The sequence below is a fragment of the Leguminivora glycinivorella genome, chromosome 1, assembly GCF_023078275.1.
Source record: "Leguminivora glycinivorella isolate SPB_JAAS2020 chromosome 1, LegGlyc_1.1, whole genome shotgun sequence".
In the NCBI taxonomy this organism is placed as follows: Eukaryota; Metazoa; Arthropoda; class Insecta; order Lepidoptera; family Tortricidae; genus Leguminivora; species Leguminivora glycinivorella.
This window is the reverse complement of record NC_062971.1, coordinates 24,688,636-24,710,037: the sequence shown is the minus strand read 5'-3', so window position 1 is coordinate 24,710,037 and position 21,402 is coordinate 24,688,636. Positions and strand designations below refer to the sequence as shown.

Sequence of the window (21,402 nt, the reverse complement as noted above, 5' to 3'; positions counted from 1 at the left end):
AATTACTTTACCCACTAGTGGATAAAATGCGTTTTTACCCGCTGGTATTAAAGGACAAAACACGTGTTTCCGAGTTAGTGAGGGGAAAAATTGATTTTTGATCATGTCATAAATTATCGTAAGTACATAATTACATATTTATATCCCATTCTCCATATTCCCAGTCCCAATCACAAAATTCGTGGTAATTCTAAAACGAACTTATTTTTTCCGTTTTATTTCTCTCATTTGAGCTCGGCACGTTAGCCACGCACGATTGCTCGGGAGTAACAGCTTTAGCTTTGCTGATGAGGTTTTTAACCTCCGAACTTGAGATCCTGAAGGTCCTTCCAAGTTTAATGTCCAATAAAGGCATGGGAGTAAAAAGTCGTGGAAACTTAGGTGCTTATAAGAAAGTAAATAACGATAAAACAGTGTCGAAAAAGCTAATAAGTACCAAGAACCAAAGAAGGAATATAATAACTTAAGAAAGATAGCAAACTTTATTAAACTAGGTAGGTAGTCTACCACATAGGTACTTATTAGGTCAAATTAAAAATAATTATTTCCGTTTTCCGGTTAAAAGTTTATTAGTTCCATGCCATAAAACAGCTATATTTAGAGAAGCGGGCCTATGAGCTCCAAATATGAATGGGCTTCAACATCAACACTGAGTATGGTATATTTACAAACATTGACGGCCGGCGTGTGCCACCGAACTGCACACGCTCCAACACATGAATACTTAAATTAAATCTGGTCTGGCTCCCCGTTCGCTCGACGTAGAGTACATGCGCGGTTTTCAGGGATCCATACCTGGATTTGTCCGGAAGAAAACTCACTGACCCGATTTTAATCAACGGATTCTATAGATTAGCCCAATCTACCTTTTTGTGGATGATATATTTAGGTGTCTATAGGAATTTAAGTATTAGTAGTCCTTTATTATAATCTTGGATTGGTATCCCATGTTTTCGATTCATTTCATTTGGCTAAATGCCCTGGCATGTCTAACTGTCTAAGTATTATTGTCTATTAGCAATAGCCACGTTCTGGTTAGGAAGTGCACAGTTAAAATGTTTACACACACAGTTGTTTTTCTCCGTAATGTATTTAAAATCGGAAGCTAGTATTACATTAAGTATGGTGTTTCCTTCCGTTCCCACGATAGAGCGGATAAACGCACATACGTGGTAAGAAGACGAGCCACCTGGCTGAAACATACTGTAGTATGGAATAAGGAACCCTCCAAATCACAGCCAGTCCAAAGTTCGTAAAGCTCGGCTCCGGGTTACGACGGGCGCTTCCGCTCGTGCTAAGAAAGCTCGCTTCCTCATGAAAGCGGCGCACGTGTGCCGTCACCTGCCTGCGCCGGCGCACAGAGCCCGCCAAGCGCTCGTCGGGATGTGTCGTGCTTAGTGATGCGAGCGTAGATACACCCAGTGAAAATGGGACCCCAATTTGACTACTGTTTACGCGCTACCAGTGAGTAAACTTGATTTATACTTTTCGTTACTTAGCGTAGGGACTTATTTTATGTGTACCCATTGAACTTCTGTGTACCTATCTGAGATTTTCTGGAAGTTTAGATTGTTTATCCGTGATAAATATAAATAAAAACAGCATCCCAATCGCAGCAGCTAGAAGCATGACAAGACAAGACACATAATATTGTAAGCGGTCAGTTTAGGCGGGCGTAAAAATTAAAATTGGATAAATTATGAAACTTTTCTAATTTCCCGCGCCTTTTGTGTAAGAATCTGCGAAGTTATTTGAAAGTTGTTCGCGAGTTTAAAGGTTGTAATGGTTTTCAGAACGTGAGCGCGCAATAAGCCTCAGGGTTCGAGCTAAGATTACATATTTAAATATTATAAAATAATAGGTTTATTTTATTTTTATTTAAATGTATTATACACATACGAGTATATCGTAGATACGTTCCTACACAATCATAATATGTATAATTATTTATGTCTCCAATTAAGATAAAACACGTAAATGCGATACTTGTGTTTACACTGTTCTAAGATGCCGCCTGCCTTCCAACTTCCAAACACATTCAGTCAAAATACCGGGAACGCCAAAATTAGTCATTAGCATGAAACATCTTAAACAAATTATGTTTACGAGTATAACGTATTTAGAGATTCCTTTCATGCCTTCTGGGAATAATGATTAATTCAGCCCAAGCTCTTATTGCTTCTTACAGCATGCTACATACATTAGTTAATCAATTTCAAATTCTTTAAATGATCACATCCGGTTTTATCGATATTATTTTTTAATAAATAGTATACTCGTAAGTAATAATAGTCACTTTTAAGTACCTACCTTAATATTAAATACGTCAATGTATGTGTATGCGATATTTTGTTATTGGTGTCGAAACAATGTTTCTCGTTCGATTGACTATTATCTCGCAGAAACTTTTTTCACATATTTTTGATTTGCATAATAGTTTTTGGCAGTAGTCACGTTTGGCAACTTACGCAGAATATGGTTTGGCATAAATCATTTCGCAGATTTTTGTAATACCGAATCGTCCGTTGGTAATTGGCATAATGTTGATGAGCATAATAGTCTTCTAGTCGAATAGTACTTTCGCAGATAATATTTGTGCATAATATTGAGGCGGCATAAAGTTGCAATTTACTTTTTGATTGCGAGTCAGATGTGTTGGGGATGCAAAGATACCTAACACTCCTCCTCGCTTCACTCGTCGTCGTACCTAACGGGGCCTCTGGGGCTGTATTTCCTTTTCGATAGCGTGTCAGAATTCTGCTCTTGTAATAGTTGTAATAGTATGCTATACGATTATTATGGTACATAAAATTATACTAAATCAAAGTCGACCAAAGTAATGTTCTGTGAAACAATATTCTGCCAAATGTGTCGTATGCGCGGTAGTAATAATGCCAACTAAGTTTTCTGCAAAATTACCATTCGCCCGAAAGTTTTTCTGCGAAACATGTTATGCGAAGTGTGTTTCTGACTAAAATTATTCTTCCAGATGAGGGGGGGATGTGGGGTGAGATTGTTAATTACCCAAACAAAAGTGTTTTTAATTTCAGGGTTCTTTAATTTAGGTAAAAAAAGGTACAATGTACAATCAGCATCGAATATATCGTTACAATGTTGGTTGACAGATAGTGGTGTTTTTTTAAAATGTAGGGCGCAGAGGACAATTTCGACTAGAGCGGGTAATAATTTCAACGAATCAAATCATTTTCCATGTTTTAGGTATTAGGTACAGTATTAACTTGAGTCCGATATGTGTCCACTGAATTCGCGTGCCATATGTAACCAGTGGACTCCCTATAAAATCGTTAAAAATTTGAAAAACATGGGAATATGTTCCATTACTTGATGAAATTACTCGCTACCAGTCGATCTTAATTTGGAAAATTATTGAAATACGAATTAGGCCTTAGTTACTTTATTTGTGTGTTAATTAGGTAATCTCTTTATCAAAGCGTAAACATAAAAAAAAATCCAAGCTTTATCGTACATTACAATCAGAAGAGAGCATTAAATCTCCAGAAATGATCATTAAAATTAGTGTCACAACACAATAACCTTTAATATCATTACATGTTAATAGCCGTCATTTATTTTCAATCTGTGTCCCAAGCTCCGTGGAACTGGCATTGTTTGTGACTTGTAGCCCACCACATGTTCTCAGGGCTGGCATTCCCGTAGCACCGTCGCCAGAGACCTACCAGTATAAGCGTGGTCCGAATCAGCTGGCAAAGTATGAGTAACCGGGGATCAATGTATTACTGGTACGCATGAGTAGATGCGCTTGGGCAGGACTGAGAACAGGCCAGGGACTCTTTTGTCCCGCCCTCGCCCGAACGAACCCAATACACATGCGGGCTAAGAAAAAACACCATTAAAGCAAGGGATTTTTATATTTTTATGTATAAGTTACTATTTCGAGAGTTTTATTAGCTACAGAGATAACTTAAGCCGAAGTGGAGATTGAGCACGTTTGATTCTTAGTTTGTACAACGATAACTATTGTGTTAGTTTAATTAGAATCATACCGGAAGAAACTTAAATAATGATAAGGTTAATATAGATGAATTATTATTTAGTATTATTACTATGACCTACTCTTAGCTTTTTTGTGTTTGACTGCTGCTATTTACGCTAAATATGTACGAGGGACGTTCAAAAAGTAATGAGAATGGATATGTTCCTGTATGTTGATTTAATTTTTCTTAACTTGTCCATGTAGCAGTACTCATTAAAGTGAAATTGCATAATTCAAATTTTTATTACTTTCATTTGTTTTTCTTTGATATGTAAATAATTGACACAAGGTGGGGGATGAAAAGTTTCAGTAAAATAAGAGCATATTTTTATGAATATTTGACATGTCGTGAGTTCATTTCTGACATGAATATCAAAAATAATCATAATTTAAATTAAAGCTGGGTTTATCCTTTGTTAGTAACAGCAATAAAAAAAGTTCGTATAGATACATTTTCAAACGGTATGGTATCCAAAAAAATATAGGTGCTGTTTTGGGTCATGTTCACGATTTTTACAGATTATCACGAAAATTGAGAATATAGATTGAAAACAAAATTACGTTAGTATTAAAGAAGAACATACAATCATTTTAATATTAAAAAAATGATTAGTTACAATAAGAACATTTTAAACAAACAAATAATAATGTTTTTGGCCTTCAAAATGACAGTCGACAGGGCCGAACCCTCAAATTGCCGAGGGTGCTGCTCAAGTTAGTGTATTTAAAGCTACAAGTGACATACCTAATATTGAAGGCAATATAAGGATCATTAATATTTTATACCCGACCTTTAAATAAAATTGTAATATAATCGCTACTCTGAAGTATAATGAAGTGAAGTGCTTACTGACATGGTATTTAGACTATCGTTAAGATTTTAATTTTTAAAGGGGACAAAAAAATTATAATTGAAAAAAAATTATATGTAAATAAATCACAAAAGAGTTACTTTTAATTATAAAAATATAAGGATACTTACATTCTTATGTTTTAATACTCATTATCATTACTTATTGAACGCCCCTCGTATTGTCTAATAACAATGTCTTAACAATAAACAACAAATATATCTGTTTGATGAGAGCATTCAACTTTGACGTTACTTTTGACTTGGGAACAAATCATCTTGAAGCTGTCGTGTTACATTAGAAAACGGGAAAAGCGCAAATAAGCCAATTTAGGTAATACCTACTTCAAAAGAACTTACGTATTATTTGAGTAATAAAAATGTTGCGTATTAGATTCAATAAAAAAATCTGTTGAGTCGGTGAGGAGTCGTAGTGGATCCCATAAATTTCAAGACTCCATATAATATTTCCGCATATAGTGTACCTATTCACGCATTTTACAGTACCCTTGTAAAAATGTAATACATATATACCTACCTACGAGTACGGTCTCATATTTATTCATATGTATTCTTAGTCATCTAAAATAAGTTATAGAGCCATTAATAAACCTCACATTCTCCTTTTATGTGCAAGGAATAAGCCTGAGATGAAATCCTGTTACTATAATAAGCTCCGAAGCCCAGCCACCCCTGCAAAGGGAGGGGCTGCCTCAGTGCACAGCCGTGCTCGTGTCTGTGCCGATAATACCTTTACTTAGGCGGTACTTAACTACACTCGTGTGGCTCTGCACGTAATGCCCGGGATAAGCTGGCTAAATCTAAGCAAACTTGCGGAATGGCTGTCTTAATATGTTTACTACTAATAGGATAGTATACCTACTTAAAATATAGGATTTGATTTACATTGGACGGGGTTCAATAAATCCTGCGTGTTGATTATTCACCGTCTGACTTATATTGTTTTAAACTAGGTAGTTTAAATGACATATAATTAGGTGCATCTCCATAATTCCTTATAAGCTACGCTTCAAGTATTGTATCTTATAGTAGGCTACACCCTACGCCACATTGCCTATTGTCTACGCCAGTCTTAGGCGGGCTACGAACGGAGATTACGTTCAATTCGCATTTTCCGGCTCACAAAAGTAGGTTGCTCCACTCGCCCGCACTGGACGTAATGGAGAGCCGTTAGTTCATTGGCGTTATTGAATAATTCCCGCGAGCCGCAGTCGCCGAGTGCCAGGCACGGGGCATCGCCGTAGTCGTACACTATGATCGTTGGTAAATGTTTACAAGATTAACTGTCGATTGTTGCCTCCAAATAACATAATAACTTTCTAACATTTGTTTCAGATAACCCGTCATATTTCGCGCTTCCCAACGCCGATGTTCTGGATAGCGCAGAATCAAATCCGACGACTGCGGAGCCATGCTCGCGCTCGGCGCCGGGTCGCGTCTGGGCGGACGCCAGATCTCTAGGCTCCCCGAGACGGAGGGAGCCAGAGAGCCCGCGAAGAAGGGAATTCAGAGCATTGTTGCGGTCTTTGTCGGCTAAGGAGCCGGAGCAGGCCGAGGCGTTTCTGCGAGGGCAGCCCAGGCCGGGGGACGTTGCGCCGGGCGAGATGAGGCACAGTTCCACAGCACCACGGATAAAGTAAGTTGGGGAATAATTACAGGAATTGTTATATGTGTGTTCATGCCAGCCAAATTAGTGTAACTTATATTTTTCGTAGGAAAGGAAAAATCAGCACGACAGTGGTTACACCTGATGGCCCTCAGGAACGCGAAGAGGTGTTTTACACAATCCCCCTTCAGGGCCGCAGAAGGCACTCCGTGGGGGGCTATTTGGCGGCGGGAGCGTCTGGCGCTGGAGAAGTCACTTCAGTGCCTAGCGAAGTTCCTAAAATGCCACCCCCACGCTTCGGAGCAAAAGAAGAAGAAGTCAAACGGAGAAGACCCAAGAATTTCCCCTTTAAAGGTGAGTTTTTTTTGCAAACATTTACCTGTTGGATTTTGATCAAAATCATCGATATCTTATCTCAGCTTTTGTGTTAAACGTCGTTTGTGATATAGGAATAGAGGATAAAGAAATACAAAAACGACGTTCAATATTTGTTCCGGTTATCCAAATCATGATATCGTCTTCACATTTATTTATTTTGGTGGTAGTATGCTCGTATAGACACAATAGGAACAATAAAGGAAACTTACGCAGTAAAATCTATTATTAAGTAATAGCACTGATAAGCGTGTATATGATTAAGATGATGATAGATGGTCATAAACATGTCAGTGGAGACGTCGGACAGATACCAAAGTACGTTGCACCCGCTGCGCCCTTCTGCGGCCCCAATCGATATGCGCGCCCGCCGCCGCCGCCCGGCGCTGCACCGCCGTGCGCCCGAAACGGGCGGCGCTTTGAAGCCTCTATCATCATGACCTTTAACCATTTGGCTATAACAAACAATAGAGAACTGCATTATTATTATGTGTTATGCAATTATAATACAATCGGTACCTTATGTACCATATATGCACCTAATATAATAAATACGTAACTGTAATACATCGCATCGTTAAGATTGCGAGCCATCTGCCATAATTTAATATTTATATTCGTCCCTTGTATCGCTACTTAAGCTTATCAGTTTCGAGAAACCGTAATGTCTGCTTAAACGTAGGAAACGCGGCTCGCATATTTATCTTCGGGGTTGTATTTGGCAATCGATAACGTTAGGGGAATATAGAGTCCGAAGTGTTTGATTAGGTTGTCGGGCAGCCGGGGTGTGCGATTCGATTATCGCCGCGTCGCGGTTTATTTAGTATGCGAAGTGCGTGCGCCCGCGCCGCTTGACGCCACTCGGGCCTGCGCGCGCGGCATTATATCGCGAACTGCTCTCGGTCACTTCGCAGGACGCGCGCGCTCGATTTCACTGCACTCCGGTACGATGACAGTTTGTTTGGTGTAACTTTGAATTTGTGTTGACAATGGAAGCCGAAAGTGAGTTTTATTTGAATAATATTTTTAATTTTCACTTGCTATACGATGTGTTACTTATAAATACAAGTGTAAGCAACGAAGCAAAGATACATTATATTATTTAGGTGACTAATACAGTAATACCAAAACTTATTAGGCTACCTACCTAGGTACAGTTGTTGAGGATTATAGTTATGCGGTTGAAAAGTTGTATATGTATTAGTTAAATAGGGTTTTTAAACCATGACTGTGGCAAATAAGCGCACTGTCGTCTTGGTGGAAAGCGGTTGCCACAGCCAAATTAAAGCAGCGTATTCATATTAATCTTCACCAGTAAGTAATTTATATTGTACTAAGGCAATGTAATCTAAAAATGTGATTTACGACTTAAATATTCTGTAAAATGCCTGTCTGTCGACTTAGTTAATTGCATTGCAACCGCCTTTGTCAGCCTTTCCCTCCTAAGTACTCGTTCTATAGAGCCCTCACGTCGGAAAAGTGTGTGTAAACTTTGTATTTTTAAGGTGTACCGCACCGACCCAAAATCATTGTCAAAGAGACATCGTATGTCTTTAATAAATTATCTTAACTTATGTTCACTCTACCTTCCCAGCTCTAGACTCTACGTCTTCGACATAAAGGTGATAGCGACTTGCCGTGGTAACAAATTTATATGAGTTACACGGTACACATTACCTTTACAGGGTTGTAGCATGGCTGAATAAACATAGGTTCATTTACATGCATCGAAGTTCCTCCCGTAATGTACGCGCGCAGTGAATTTCAATGTTCTCAGGAACAAGAGTTAAAGGTAGATGCAGAATCGCTACCACCGAGTCAGTATTTAAATACCCTATACCTACGTACATACATTAAAAGGTTTACCAATCTAAAATACCTAATTTCCTTTACATTGAAGCCTTACATTTCTTTTCAACAAAAGCTCTTTAGTAACGGCCGGATCTAAAGATTACCTCTGTGAAGATTTTTCGGAGATCAATTTTATTCGTCGTCTGAGCATTCAGCAAAATAATTTACAATTTAAATAAGATCATTAAATAAATTTCTCTCAGAGGAGCCAAGAAAAACTTTTTGAAGATTTATTTATTCAAATGTAACTCGAACTCTGCTTTTGAAATTATTCGTTTGACGAAGTTGCTTACTTAGTCAAACGACTTTACGAGTAATTTAACAAATTAAAATGAAATATCGATATTTTCACTACCTACTTGAACATTCTGAAACTCTACCATGAGTTCTTGACGTTTAAGAATACGTTAAGTACTCTACTCGATAGCCAATACGTCACGGAAATTGGCATTCGTTGTATGGAAAATTACATAGGTACATTTTCCTTGACGTGTACCCTATCAAAGTAATGTTTTTTAAAAGTTTAAAAACTCATGGCCTAGGCTCTACCGGAGTCTAATGTCCAATAGTTCCATTGTTATTCGACGAGCAGCGACAACATTATAGCGTTAGATAGAATATTAAATTACCTATATATTACTACCGATTGTGATCCTGGCGCCGCGGGGTGACACTTATCGCTTTTGACCGCATTCAAGGCTGATTTGTACATATACATTTATTTATTTACTTCCTATATTATAATAGGTACATGACTGATAGCCTAGGTATTAAGTAGACGAAATGCTCCACGCGTATGTTAGATGTTTTAAACAATGTAATATGTAATATATATTATACACGAAAGAAAAAACGACAAGGCCCAGTGGTGACCGAGCCGGGAATCGAACCCGGGTCTTCAGCTTACGCGGCTAACGTCTTTACCACTAGACCACCCGCCCGCCAGCTAGCCGCCGTTAGTTGTAATGTAATATGTATTTATTTACCAGGAAGAAGTAGGTATCGTTGCGAATATGTTTAATAATCAATAATAATAATCTTCTGTATTTTCCTTAATGCTTATTGACATCAACTGCTGCAAGATATATTGTAGCACTAGGATCGTGTAAGATTTTATGTGTTACAACTGCAGCAACTGACTAGGCATATATTTTCTTGAAACAGTAAGTTTTAACTATACCTACTTGTGGTGGACCCATGTGTTGTTTATTAATAGGTAAGTAGGTAGGTCCCACTTGGACATGGCCGTCTTAATTACTTGGAACACTTCGCTAATTAACACGGTTGTCAGCATTAAAAATAGCGAGGGATTTGATGTAAACATACGGTTGCTTTGCTTACAATAAATCTTCGCGGCCGCTTTTTTTGTGGTAAATAACCGTAGGTAGGTACCTAATGCTCGAGATCTTATTACCTATACCGGTTGCGTGCTGGTTTTGTACTAATAAATAACGTCATAATTTTTATTTATTTATTTTTAAATCTGTCAGTTTGAGCAGCCGATTAAATATTTCCAGTAGAGTTTTCACGTAAATATTTCACACTAATAAAGACAAATAACAAAGTAGAAGTCATAATTTTACTCCGCCAAAACATTTTATGGAGTGTTAACACGCGTGTAGAGTTGTAGAGATATTTACTCCGGTTAAAGCTTTGTAGTATGAGAAGCAACCTTTACAAGTTAACAAAGCTCTAACTTTATTAAATCGCTCAACTTGGTCAAGCAGTATGGCTTGTCCGCTTCACGGCTTCACTAAACTATTGTTCAAGTAAGATACAATAAAGGTACGGTAATATTACTCGCCTCGATGACATTGAGATTGAGATAATAATTTTGTCAGTAATTAAATTTAAAATGAAAAAAAAAAATTAGGTATGTACGAGTATGTATTACGTTTTATTACTTTCGCCAATTACAGAACTTGCATTTATAACTGTTATATATGGGTTACACTTTCCTTTAGTCTCTAAAAATTAAGAGCGTGACCTAAATTTATAGTGAAATCATAATGAATCATTATTCCGCACACAGCGGCGCCAGATCGTGCGATTTAGCACGGTCGGCTACAGAAACCAGGGAAAGAAGGGATGTTTATTTTAATGTCGTGAATCATCACCGCACACTCAATACTTGCTGTTTGTTATCACACGTTTCTTTACTAACGAGACAGCTTCCAGATTTATGTTCGACCTAAATATGAGCAACAGTCGCTACCTTATAAAAACTTCCTGGGAATATTCGCAGAAAATTCCCAATGTCCGCTAAAATATCATTAACATTATGCATTTGTTCCTTAACAGAAAAACATTTACGTTTACACTTTAGGCCGATAATTTTGCGTTAGTTGAATATCCAGGGCCGGATTTAGGGTAGAGCGAGTAGAGCGGTCGCTCTAGGCGCCAAATGTTAGGAGGGACGCCAAAAGCAACACGGTAAAAAAAGCAGACGGTACTTTTTTCAGTGAAAGTTTTTTAAACAGGCGCTAAAATTATATCTCGCTTTACCCTGATTGAGCCTATGGGCTGGTACGGAATATATTCTGTTTTTTTGTACTCGTAAACGGAACACTGTCGTGCCCGGTTCTGAGGGTCTATTGCCAATAACGATAATTGGAAAATCATTCCGTCTCTCAATCGCTCTTGCATATTGCAGGGAGAGAAGCCATCCACGGTTTAGCTATTTTTCGATGTTAGCGACAAATTTCCCGGTTTCATATATTTAATTTGTAAACGTAACCAAAACTAAATACTTATCTACACATATGTCTAAAAGCGATGATTATTCAGTAATTATCTACCGCAATAAAATCTTAATGAATAATTTCCTAACGAATGTAAAGTTTTAACAACAATTTACTTAACGAGCTAAACTGTAACGAGGACCACATAAAGTTTTACTGGGGTTCTATGAGCTGCTTCCTCCCGGTTCCTAGAACCTCATCAACTTAAATGGGTCACATCCTATTGCTTACGTACATTGTTTCAAGCGTGCCTATGTTATCTAATGTGTATTTACTGTTTTATGCATGATTCTATCAGATAATACCAACTTAAATACTACTTATGCGAGTAGACTTGTGTTTGTGTTGACTATTCAAAACAATTGAAACGAAGTGCTACCTTACTACTAATGCTCTACCAATAAGTACTTAGATACTTATAGGTTCTTATAATAGGTAGCAATCTCGAAAGTTATATTCTTCGTATCGAAGTCACTGTTCCACCAGCAATGCGTTATTTTTTTTATTTAACTGGTGAAAACTTTGTTAAAATGTAGAGTATCGTAACCGTCAATAAAAGTGAAAATAAGCATTCATGCCTTATATCTCAGACGCTTGAGAAAACATTAGATCAAAAAGCTACCTGCCACATGAAAACAGTTATCAGGAAACTGCAATATTTCACTCCGCACATCAAACGTAGCGGCCACTGAGCTGGAAGCTTAAGCCACAACAGATTTTATGCCCGAAATGGTACAGCCCTGTACCTTTGCTCTACTCTACTTTGAAGAGCTTTGCGCAATATCCTTCTTGCTGAGTGCGGGTAAAAATAATCTGAAGTGCACCTCATGGAGCATGGTGCAATAAGGTTTCCAGAACATTAAGAAGTCCATACGCTTGGCTTGTGTGAAATATTAGACTGTTATTGTTTCTGGAAATACAACTAATGCCCTTTCCTTATAAATACTTTTATACTCTTATATTATGTATGTATGTATAGGTGGTACCTAGTTCGTAGCTGTTAGATATATGCAGTAACTTATTTGAGTACATTCTATACTAGTCTACCAGGATATATTTAGGAAAGGAAAGAAAACCATTGAATCAAGTCACTAAATTTCACGAGAATGGTTGAGAACTGCGACCTGAAGAGGTCAAACTGTAGATTTACATACGCTATTGCTTCGGTCAAAAAGTCTACATTGGCGAGCTTCAGTGTATTCATTATCTTAGCTTAAAAACCGGCCAAGAGCGTGTCGGGCCACGCTCAGTGTAGGGTTCCGTAGTTTTCCGTATTTTTCTCAAAAACTACTAAACCTATAAAGTTCAAAACAATTTTCCTAGAAAGTCTTTATAAAGTTCTACTTTTGTGATTTTTTTCATATTTTTTAAACATATGGTTCAAAAGTTAGAGGGGGGGGGACGCACTTTTTTTTCCTTTAGGAGCGATTATTTCCGAAAATATTAATATTATCATAAAACGATCTTAGTAAACCCTTATTCATTTTTAAATACCTATCCAATGATATATCACACGTTGGGATTGGAATGAAAAAAAAATCAGCCCCCACTTTACATGTAGGGGGTACCCTAATAAAACATTTTTTTCCATTTTTTATTTTTGCACTTTGTTGGCGTGATTGATATACATATTGGCACCAAATTTCAGCTTTCTAGTGCTAACGGTTACTGAGATTATCCGCGGACGGACGGACGGACGGACGGACGGACGGACGGACGGACGGACGGACAGACAGACATGGCGAAACTATAAGGGTTCCTAGTTGACTACGGAACCCTAAAAAGTAGCTACGTATGTACTTCAATGAATCAATTGTAAATATACTGCACGAAGCTCTAACGAGCTTTCGGGATGGGTTAGCTACAAATCGATAATTAAGATAATGGGTGCATTGACGAGTATCCCCGCATTCCAACACAAGCGAAGCAATTTCGCCACGTGTTTCAAGTTATCCAGGCTCGCTCGCAAGTCGGGCCGCGCGTTAGTTATTCCGGGCGACGCTGATAGACGTTTGTCTATTTAGGAAACGGATATTACATTTAGTCTCGTCTGCATTTGGCGGCAGAGGTGGGCAAGTATAAATCCGAATGGGTTTCCGGTGCGCGCGATGCATAGCATATTTTGTAAGCAGCCGATGCGTATGCGCGGGGCTTGGATGCAATATAAAGTTAACGGCTAACGTATGTTTCCATTCATGCAGGGATATGGGAGTGTGTTTTTAGGACGATGCCTTATAAGCAGAAGTCGTTACAGGTACTTACTTTTTACGTTATTTTTCCGTACCAATAAAGCTTGTTACGGAAAAATAACGGATTTATTGTGTGTATGATATGATATACCCCACCTACCTAGTTTTGTCTCGACAACAATGAAGTGTTTTTATCGTTCTTTTATGTCTACTGTGAACCGAGCAAATTGAATATTGCATTCGGAGATAGGAGAAATGTATTGATGCCATTATGCTAATGAATCGATGCTTCTGTTCAATGAATTGATTTCAAGTGGGTCATTGAGAGTTGCTGTAAGTATAGATTAAATTCCGTATGCTAAACGTGTATTTTAGGTAGTTTATTAATAATACAGCTCCTAGTATATTTAGGTGGACAACAATACTAGTAAGTAATAGTTATTTGCAATTGTGCTTATATTTAATAACCTAACCACAAGATTAAAATTTTGAAAAAAATCTAAATCGGTTCATCCGTTCGGGAGCTACGATGCCACAAACAGACAGACAGACAGACAGACACGTCAAACTTATAACACCCCGTCGTTTTTGCGTGGGGTGTTAAAAAGCTAGATTTACTTAAAGAAATATGAGCGTTATCAAGTGAAATATTCAAACAGAGGTTTAATTTCGGCGACTTGAACTTGGTGCTGTGACCCGGCGATATGGAGTGAACGACTCCGTTCATGTCCATTATCCCCTTACAACACTTCCTTTCAGCCTTATTTTATTCCAATTTGACGAAGACGTTATTGAGTTACGACAGTTCAATCGTCAGATTGTTGCGGGAAACATGATACTTCAATATGGACCCTATAAATGCACATTTACATATGCAACGTATATTGCGGCCTGTTTTAGGTAATAAGTAATAAACGATTAGATATACAATTTATAAAGACTAATCACGGAAAAATAATAGTGTTTTGTATAATTGAATTAATTCGAATAAATGTTTCAGAAATGGAAGACATCGCGATCCTGTGGAGCTCGGGCTCACCTGAGAGCGCCCTGTGGTCCGACTACCTCGTAGCAAGCTTCGATAAAATCATGTCACAGAGGGCCCGCCACCACTACAGGTAACTATTATTTATCTACGATTTATAATAAGATCAACTCAAATCTAACATTAAATAATATTAATAATATGACATTAAGGACTAGATACATAGTGAGTGAAGAGCTGTAATATACCCCGTTGATGTTCGTATCGCAACTCCCATCTCAAGCGAACATTACAAATAATATTCCGTCGCAAACCATTGGTACACGCCAAATCATCCGCATTCGAATATTGTGAACGAGCCAAAAGGGGCCCTAATAAACTTTATGTCAATGTCGTTTGATGTTTCTTTATATCTGATTTCATTGTAAGGTTCGGGCTTTGATAAACGAGTTATCTTTTAAGGAAAGCTTAGCTTAGTATTAAGGTTAAAAGCTCTACAATGTAATTTCGTCTATCTTTTTCGCGGCACTCCGCTTAAAGTAGGTACATTAACGAAAGGTAATAAATAGGTACTCTTTGGAACTTTATCGCTAAAGAAAATTTATATTATTGACATTACCTACATTAGGTATGCAATGCGCTACATTTAATTAGGTATAGGTACGTACCTATATGTCGTGATTTTATAAATGTGGCTTCAAATTACACGGGTCTTCTGAATCAGCTCCTTATAGCACATAAACGATTAGAAGTTTTCTCCTGACAAAATATACAACTTTTTTATATTTTTTTAGAGTGACGCCTATAACTGTGGAGGAACTACTGGCCAGCGATTCCCAAGAGAAAATAGAGAAGCTTTCAAAATCCCAGCTTCAAATAGTGATCCTGTGCCCGAACCTCGCCACCAAGATGGCGGACCTGAAGGTCGAGAGCAACATGGAGACGCTGTTCAAAGTCGACAAGGTGCTCGTGATGCTGCTTGGCGTGGAAAAGAACCAAGTTATTGCGAACAACTGCGAAGGTAAGAAACTGACACCCGAAACTCTAATTGCTTAATATTTAATAACTGACTTACAAAACACAAAACGTAAGGATTCCAGCTACTTATTACGAAATTTTGTTAGAAACAATAGTTATCCAGTACCTAAATGTGGACTTAAAACGTTGGAAGATACCTATTGAAGCCCGGTTGAATCGCTTCTGAAGCGAGAAGCAATGAATGCGATTGAAACAGTGTTCCAAAAGGTCGCAAGTTCAAATCCTATAGTTATTTCGTTTGAATGAAGAATTTGTAGTATCGTAAGTTTCTGCTTGAGAAAACATGTTTTGAAAATTTGTGATTATTGCGCAGACTACCCCACAATAGATCAGTGGCAGATGATGTCAGTGCGCGAGAAGGACACATCATTCGTGGACACGTTCCTCACGGCCGCCGTGGGCATCCTGCGCACCAAGGACTGCAAGGACACCGCCACCGACCGCACCAGCTTCTCCATCGTGCCGAAGAAGGTCAAGATTGTAAGTATTTATACTGTGACACAGACTATACCCCGCGATAGAGCAGTGGCAGATGATGTCACTACGCGAGAAGAACACATCATTCCTGGATACGTTCCTCACGGCCGCCGTGGGCATCCTGCGCACCCAGGACTGCAAGGACACTGCCACCGACCGCACCAGCTTCTCCATCGTGCCGAAGAAGGTCAAGATTGTAAGTATTTATACTGTGACACAGACTATACCCCGCGATAGAACAGTGGCAGATGATGTCTCTACGCGAGAAGGACACGGTCGCCATGGAAGTATTTAGAAAAAATATGTGATTATTGTACCTCGCGATAGAACAGTGGCAGAAATACATAGTTCTTAGAGCACTCGGGAAGTACCTTCAAACAAAGATATCTAAACGAGTACGAGCCTCTGCACTCTAAGGAAATTACAAGGAGTAACACTTCGAGCTTTTTTAACTATATTTCCTTTAAAAACTTAAAAAACCGAATTGAAGCTTTAAGAAATGATTATTAAACATTTAATGTCTAAATTTTTAAATAGGTATAGATAGACAGCTAATTCAAAACAAAATTATATTTATATTTTCAAACAACCCAACAATAATGCAATTTCTTTGTCTAGGGACATAGTCGGGTCATTGCACTACTCAACGATCCAATCAGAGAAGAGGACAGTATCAAGATAATCGTGGACAAGAAAGGGGAAGCCATCCACATACCGACGTTTAAGAAAAGGAATCCCTACACGCTGCAGTTTGATATTCCAGGTACCGAATAATTAAATAAGATAACGTATAAGAAAAACACTCTTGATGCGTACAAAATGTTGGCAATCGAAACCGTAATGATTATTTGCCGAGTATGTTCAAATGTAATCTTTGTTTTTAGAATCATGTCTGGATGTATCTATGCTGGTTTGGGTTCGCGTCAGCAAAAACGGCCAGCCGTTGGGAAGGAGGCAAATCAAATGCGAAAGTCGACTAAGAGAGTTGGACCAGCTATTGAGGGCTTCGGATCATCCTTTGGAATTTATGTGCCAGGTAACACACTATCCATATTAAAAATCAAATCACCTAGATAAATATTTCATTGAAGACCCATATTCATTTCTGATTTCATTTCAGACTTTAGGTTTTAAAACAACGAGTAAGGAGCAACTCGACAGTTGGATGCTCAGCGCATTCCAGAAGAACATTCCTCCACACTTCAACTTGCTCGTTTCTAATGAACAATTTAATCCAAAGGCTGATGTATCGAGTAAGTATATTTTATACGTGAATAAAGTAAAATAATACTGCAAGCTTTTGATCTTGAATTCTATTAGGCAGTGCACTTTTCGGCGCAAGTTCACAGCAACAATGAAGCAAAAACCCATAATGAAGGATATTTTAAGCCGTTACTTGTAACTTTTGTGAACGTTAACGTGTGTGGGTTACACACTTACACACTACACCAGTAATAAAGCCATAATTACAGCTTGGCAAAAAAAGAGTAGAAATCAAAAAGTGTCAACATCGTCGTGTTATCCGTTTCTTACCAATATGCATGTGAGAGAAAACGAGCGTAGGATTGGTTTTGTTAAAAATAACTCGAGTTTCGGTCAAAGACAACAAAACGCGCATTTGTTTCTAGGCGGCGAAGAATACCCCACCCTACTCCACTGGGCAGCCCGCTTCGGGCTGGAGCGGCTGTGCTGGCAGCTGCTGGAGTGCCCGGGCGGCGGCGCGGCCGTGGCGCTGCGCAACGTGCGCCAGCGCACGCCCGCCGACCTCGCCAGGGACCACCACCACACCAGGCTCGCGGACGTGCTGGCTGACCACATGGTAAGGGCTCCTTAACAAGTTTCTATTGGGACAATGAATACCACTACAAGAAATACCTATAATTGTGTTTGTCTCTAATGTTGTAAAGATTACCTAACCACAAAAAAAACGATTACAAGATTCATGTGTTTGTTTCAGAAAATAAACGAATTCTCAAATATGTACTACTATTTGAAGAATATGACTGAAAGTGATAAAGACGAAGATCAAAAGGAAATCAAACACGATGAGGAATTACGAATTGTAGAAACGTGCGACACTGTCGACTCTCCCAGAAGCCCCGAGGCGAATTCTACTGAAGAACCACCCAGCGACCCCTTCAGCGAGGCGTGCACTCAAACTCTGGAGGACAATTTAGACAAAATGAACGAAAGCAAAAAGAAACGACCCGTCCTGAAAATACCAAAGATGAGAGAGCAACTTTATCAAAACGACATTCCTTTCCACGACGACACCGCCGGCAGGATCCAGCAGGCCATAGAGCACGACTACCTCGTCCAGCCGTCCAACATCAAAGTGGAAAGCCCTAAATTCCGGCCCAACAACTTGTATGCGAACAGCTCCCGGCTGATGCCTCAGCAATCCGATATTTTTCTTTACTCGCCCACCGAAGAATCCAAAAACTTTAACATAGAAACCCCCACCAGTGACATAAGCCAAATAAACTTAAATGCCAAAGATAGGTGTAGCGCCAAGTCAGGGAAAGAAATGTTCCCATTAAATGGACAAGACGAGTTAGCAGAAATTATTAACGATTTCAAGAACAACGTATTTTCTATTTCTGAAGTTGAAAAACTGGTAATGGAATGGAAGAACAGGAATGAGACGCAACAATCCTTAAAAGAGAAACAGGAGCAGCTAAATAAAATGCGCGAAGAGTACGACAAAATCCAACAAAGAATTAAGGATAATTTGAAAAGACCAACCCCGTTCGAGAGGGTAAAGAAAATTTTCTCCAAAAGCAAAAAACGTAAGTTACTGATGAATACCTATACCTATACTTACAAATTTAGGTCTTTGTTTTTGTCTTTATATTCTAATCTTAACCCATTTTTTCCACAGATCACGACCAAAATGGATCCGTTGAAAAAAGGAAAGGAAGTACGCGCCCCAACAGCAGCTTAAGCGACAGTGAGTTCTTTAGCATAGAACACGTATTTTTTCTGAATATTTTTTTCATGAGTTCCTTGCTAAATATTGTTTTATGTCTTTCGTGAAGGTTCATCCTCATCTGGGCGCCTGAGTACCGTTAGCGGAGGTAGTGTGGCGGAGACCAACAGTGTTCAGTCAGAACACGATGACAAGGCGAGATCTATTGTAAGTTTCATTACTTCCACTGTAGTATCTATTTGTAAGTATTGTGTATCTGTATTCTGTACTCAAATCGATGTGCGCCTGTATCCGTACCGGCCGTCAATTAACACCCCGAACTAAAAACTACCCGATTTCGGTGTTTACTGTTTAGTTTAGACGCTAGATTTAGGTATCACAGAAAATTGTTGGAATTTTTTTTTTAAACTACAAGTACTTACGTTAGAAAGAATGTTGGTTACTTTAATATTGAGGGTATCCCTTAGTATTAATTAAAGAATAAAGGACTTACCAATGTTGTCCTCCAGATTTCGGCCAGTACGCTGACGATGCACTCTGCGAGCGAGCACGACAACCGTCTCGACGACTACCTGATCCCGCCGCCGCCGCGCCCGCTCAACGGCTGTCCGCAGTTCACCACCTTCGGCCACCCTAAACACGATCAGAACAGGTAAATTACTTGGTCACTGTTTGGAAAAATTGCTGTTTGCAGGCAAATTCGAACACGGAAATTTGAGTGACATTTGATGTTATTGTCACATCTGAATGATTCAGATATTGAATGTGCATTTTAGACAGATCTGAATGATTCAGATATTGAATGTGTACTTGGCACGATTGATAACATGTCATACCTAGTATACCTATGACTCTAGCTGGAGTAATAATAGTCACGTAGTAGACTCTGATGGTTCCCCAAGCAGCGTTTAGCTTTCTTACTACTACAAAAGGCTTGCTTGAAACCGTCGACTCTTTACGACCCTACAAAAGCTTCATTTACAATGAGTATCTCGAAGTAGTCAATGATATAATTGTCATAGATACTAAAGTAACGTCTTACCTTCCAGAGGCCACATGGCGACGATAGTGGAGCGCGAGACATCTGCGTCCCGCGAGCGTCTGGACTGCGACTCGGACGCTAGCAGCACGCACATCCGCATGACGTTCTCGCGCGACCGCCCCGCGCCCGCCGGCCGCTGCGACGACCGCGACGGCGCGCACATGTATATGAACATCTCCGCGACGCACACGTAGTAGGGAGACACAGGGGTGTCTGTTACAATTTGGTACTTTCGCTCCTTAACACATTCACTACCAGATAAAAAATGGCGCACTGCGTCGGAAACCGGTCGTAATTTATAACCGCACGCTTGTATGACGAGAACCCGCCCAGCGGGTTATTCCGGCATCTGAGTAAAGTTCACCAGGCAGGCCAGTACCCTGAAGCATATTTTTTTTGGTTCTTGGGTAAATACGCATTAGCCAAGCGGGGCTGTGAGGGTACACGCCTACATTGTACTGGATTTGTCACTGGCCGTACCTAGTTTCTTTGCACCCCATGGAGAATTATAATTCAAATTACAGGGAATAACGATTAGTGATCCCTTGGATTCGAAACGAATATCATATCATATATACTCATACTTCAACAGTTGTAAATATAAAGCAGGCCGGTACTACTTTTTACAAAATAAATATCTACCTAAACCTATTGCATTTAGAAATATACTTGTTATGTCGTATAAATAAGCTATTGTGTAGTTACATTCCAAATGTTTGGACAATAAATCAGACTGCTTATTATTTTGTATACCTACATATACACGGATACAGTCGGAATTAAAACAATCAGAATAGACTTCTTTACTATAATTATGATCAAACCTACTTGAACTCCAAAGAAATATGACACAGTCGAGGTGCCCGCGTGATACGATTTTTAAAAGTATTACCTATGTGTAAAACGAAGAGGAAATATATGCTTTCATTATTTTGTAACAGTTGCCATGCGGGGCGCCCCGCCACTCATGAAAAATACAAAGAAAGGCAAATTGTTTTGACATTCTTCTAAAAATTAAGCCAATGCGCACTTAATTGTTCATTTTGTAGTCATTGGGAAAATATCATAATATCACACATCCAACGAATTTTGAAGACTGAAAAGTTAACGTAATTTTATGTAAATAATGTGTAAATAAAATATACCTACCACTTGAATTAGATTTTTAGTTTTCTATTTATTACCTAAAATAATTCGTGTTTAATGTTATTATAGTACAAAATAAATTCTTTAGTGTAACTTTTGTACAATGTCTGTACAAATTGCATTTGTAGCATCAAAAG

The 21,402-nt window shown here is 38.8% G+C and overlaps 1 protein-coding gene across 5 annotated transcripts in view; it reads left to right on the top strand.

Annotated features, from left to right (window-relative positions):
• Positions 1–21,349, top strand: part of LOC125240040 (phosphoinositide 3-kinase adapter protein 1) — a 51,004-nt gene extending 29,655 nt beyond the window's left edge. The window contains exons 1-15 of one of the 5 annotated variants that reach the window (XM_048147965.1): positions 1,374–1,464; positions 6,222–6,522; positions 6,602–6,846; positions 14,649–14,766; positions 15,428–15,654; positions 16,000–16,151; positions 16,767–16,911; positions 17,033–17,184; positions 17,269–17,401; positions 17,777–17,967; positions 18,106–18,937; positions 19,030–19,098; positions 19,187–19,284; positions 19,587–19,729; positions 20,127–21,349. In XM_048147965.1, the coding sequence (XP_048003922.1) occupies positions 1,428–1,464; positions 6,222–6,522; positions 6,602–6,846; positions 14,649–14,766; positions 15,428–15,654; positions 16,000–16,151; positions 16,767–16,911; positions 17,033–17,184; positions 17,269–17,401; positions 17,777–17,967; positions 18,106–18,937; positions 19,030–19,098; positions 19,187–19,284; positions 19,587–19,729; positions 20,127–20,313 (3,030 nt within the window). In that variant the 5' untranslated portion in view covers positions 1,374–1,427 and the 3' untranslated portion in view covers positions 20,314–21,349. Of the gene's footprint in view, positions 1–1,373; positions 1,465–6,115; positions 6,150–6,221; positions 6,523–6,601; positions 6,847–7,673; positions 7,870–14,648; positions 14,767–15,427; positions 15,655–15,984; positions 16,152–16,766; positions 16,912–17,032; positions 17,185–17,268; positions 17,402–17,776; positions 17,968–18,105; positions 18,938–19,029; positions 19,099–19,186; positions 19,285–19,586; positions 19,730–20,126 lie in introns of those variants that run through there. The other 4 variants (XM_048147906.1, XM_048148008.1, XM_048148074.1 and 1 more) reach the window with 4 other exon arrangements.
• Positions 21,350–21,402: the final 53 nt, after the last annotated feature.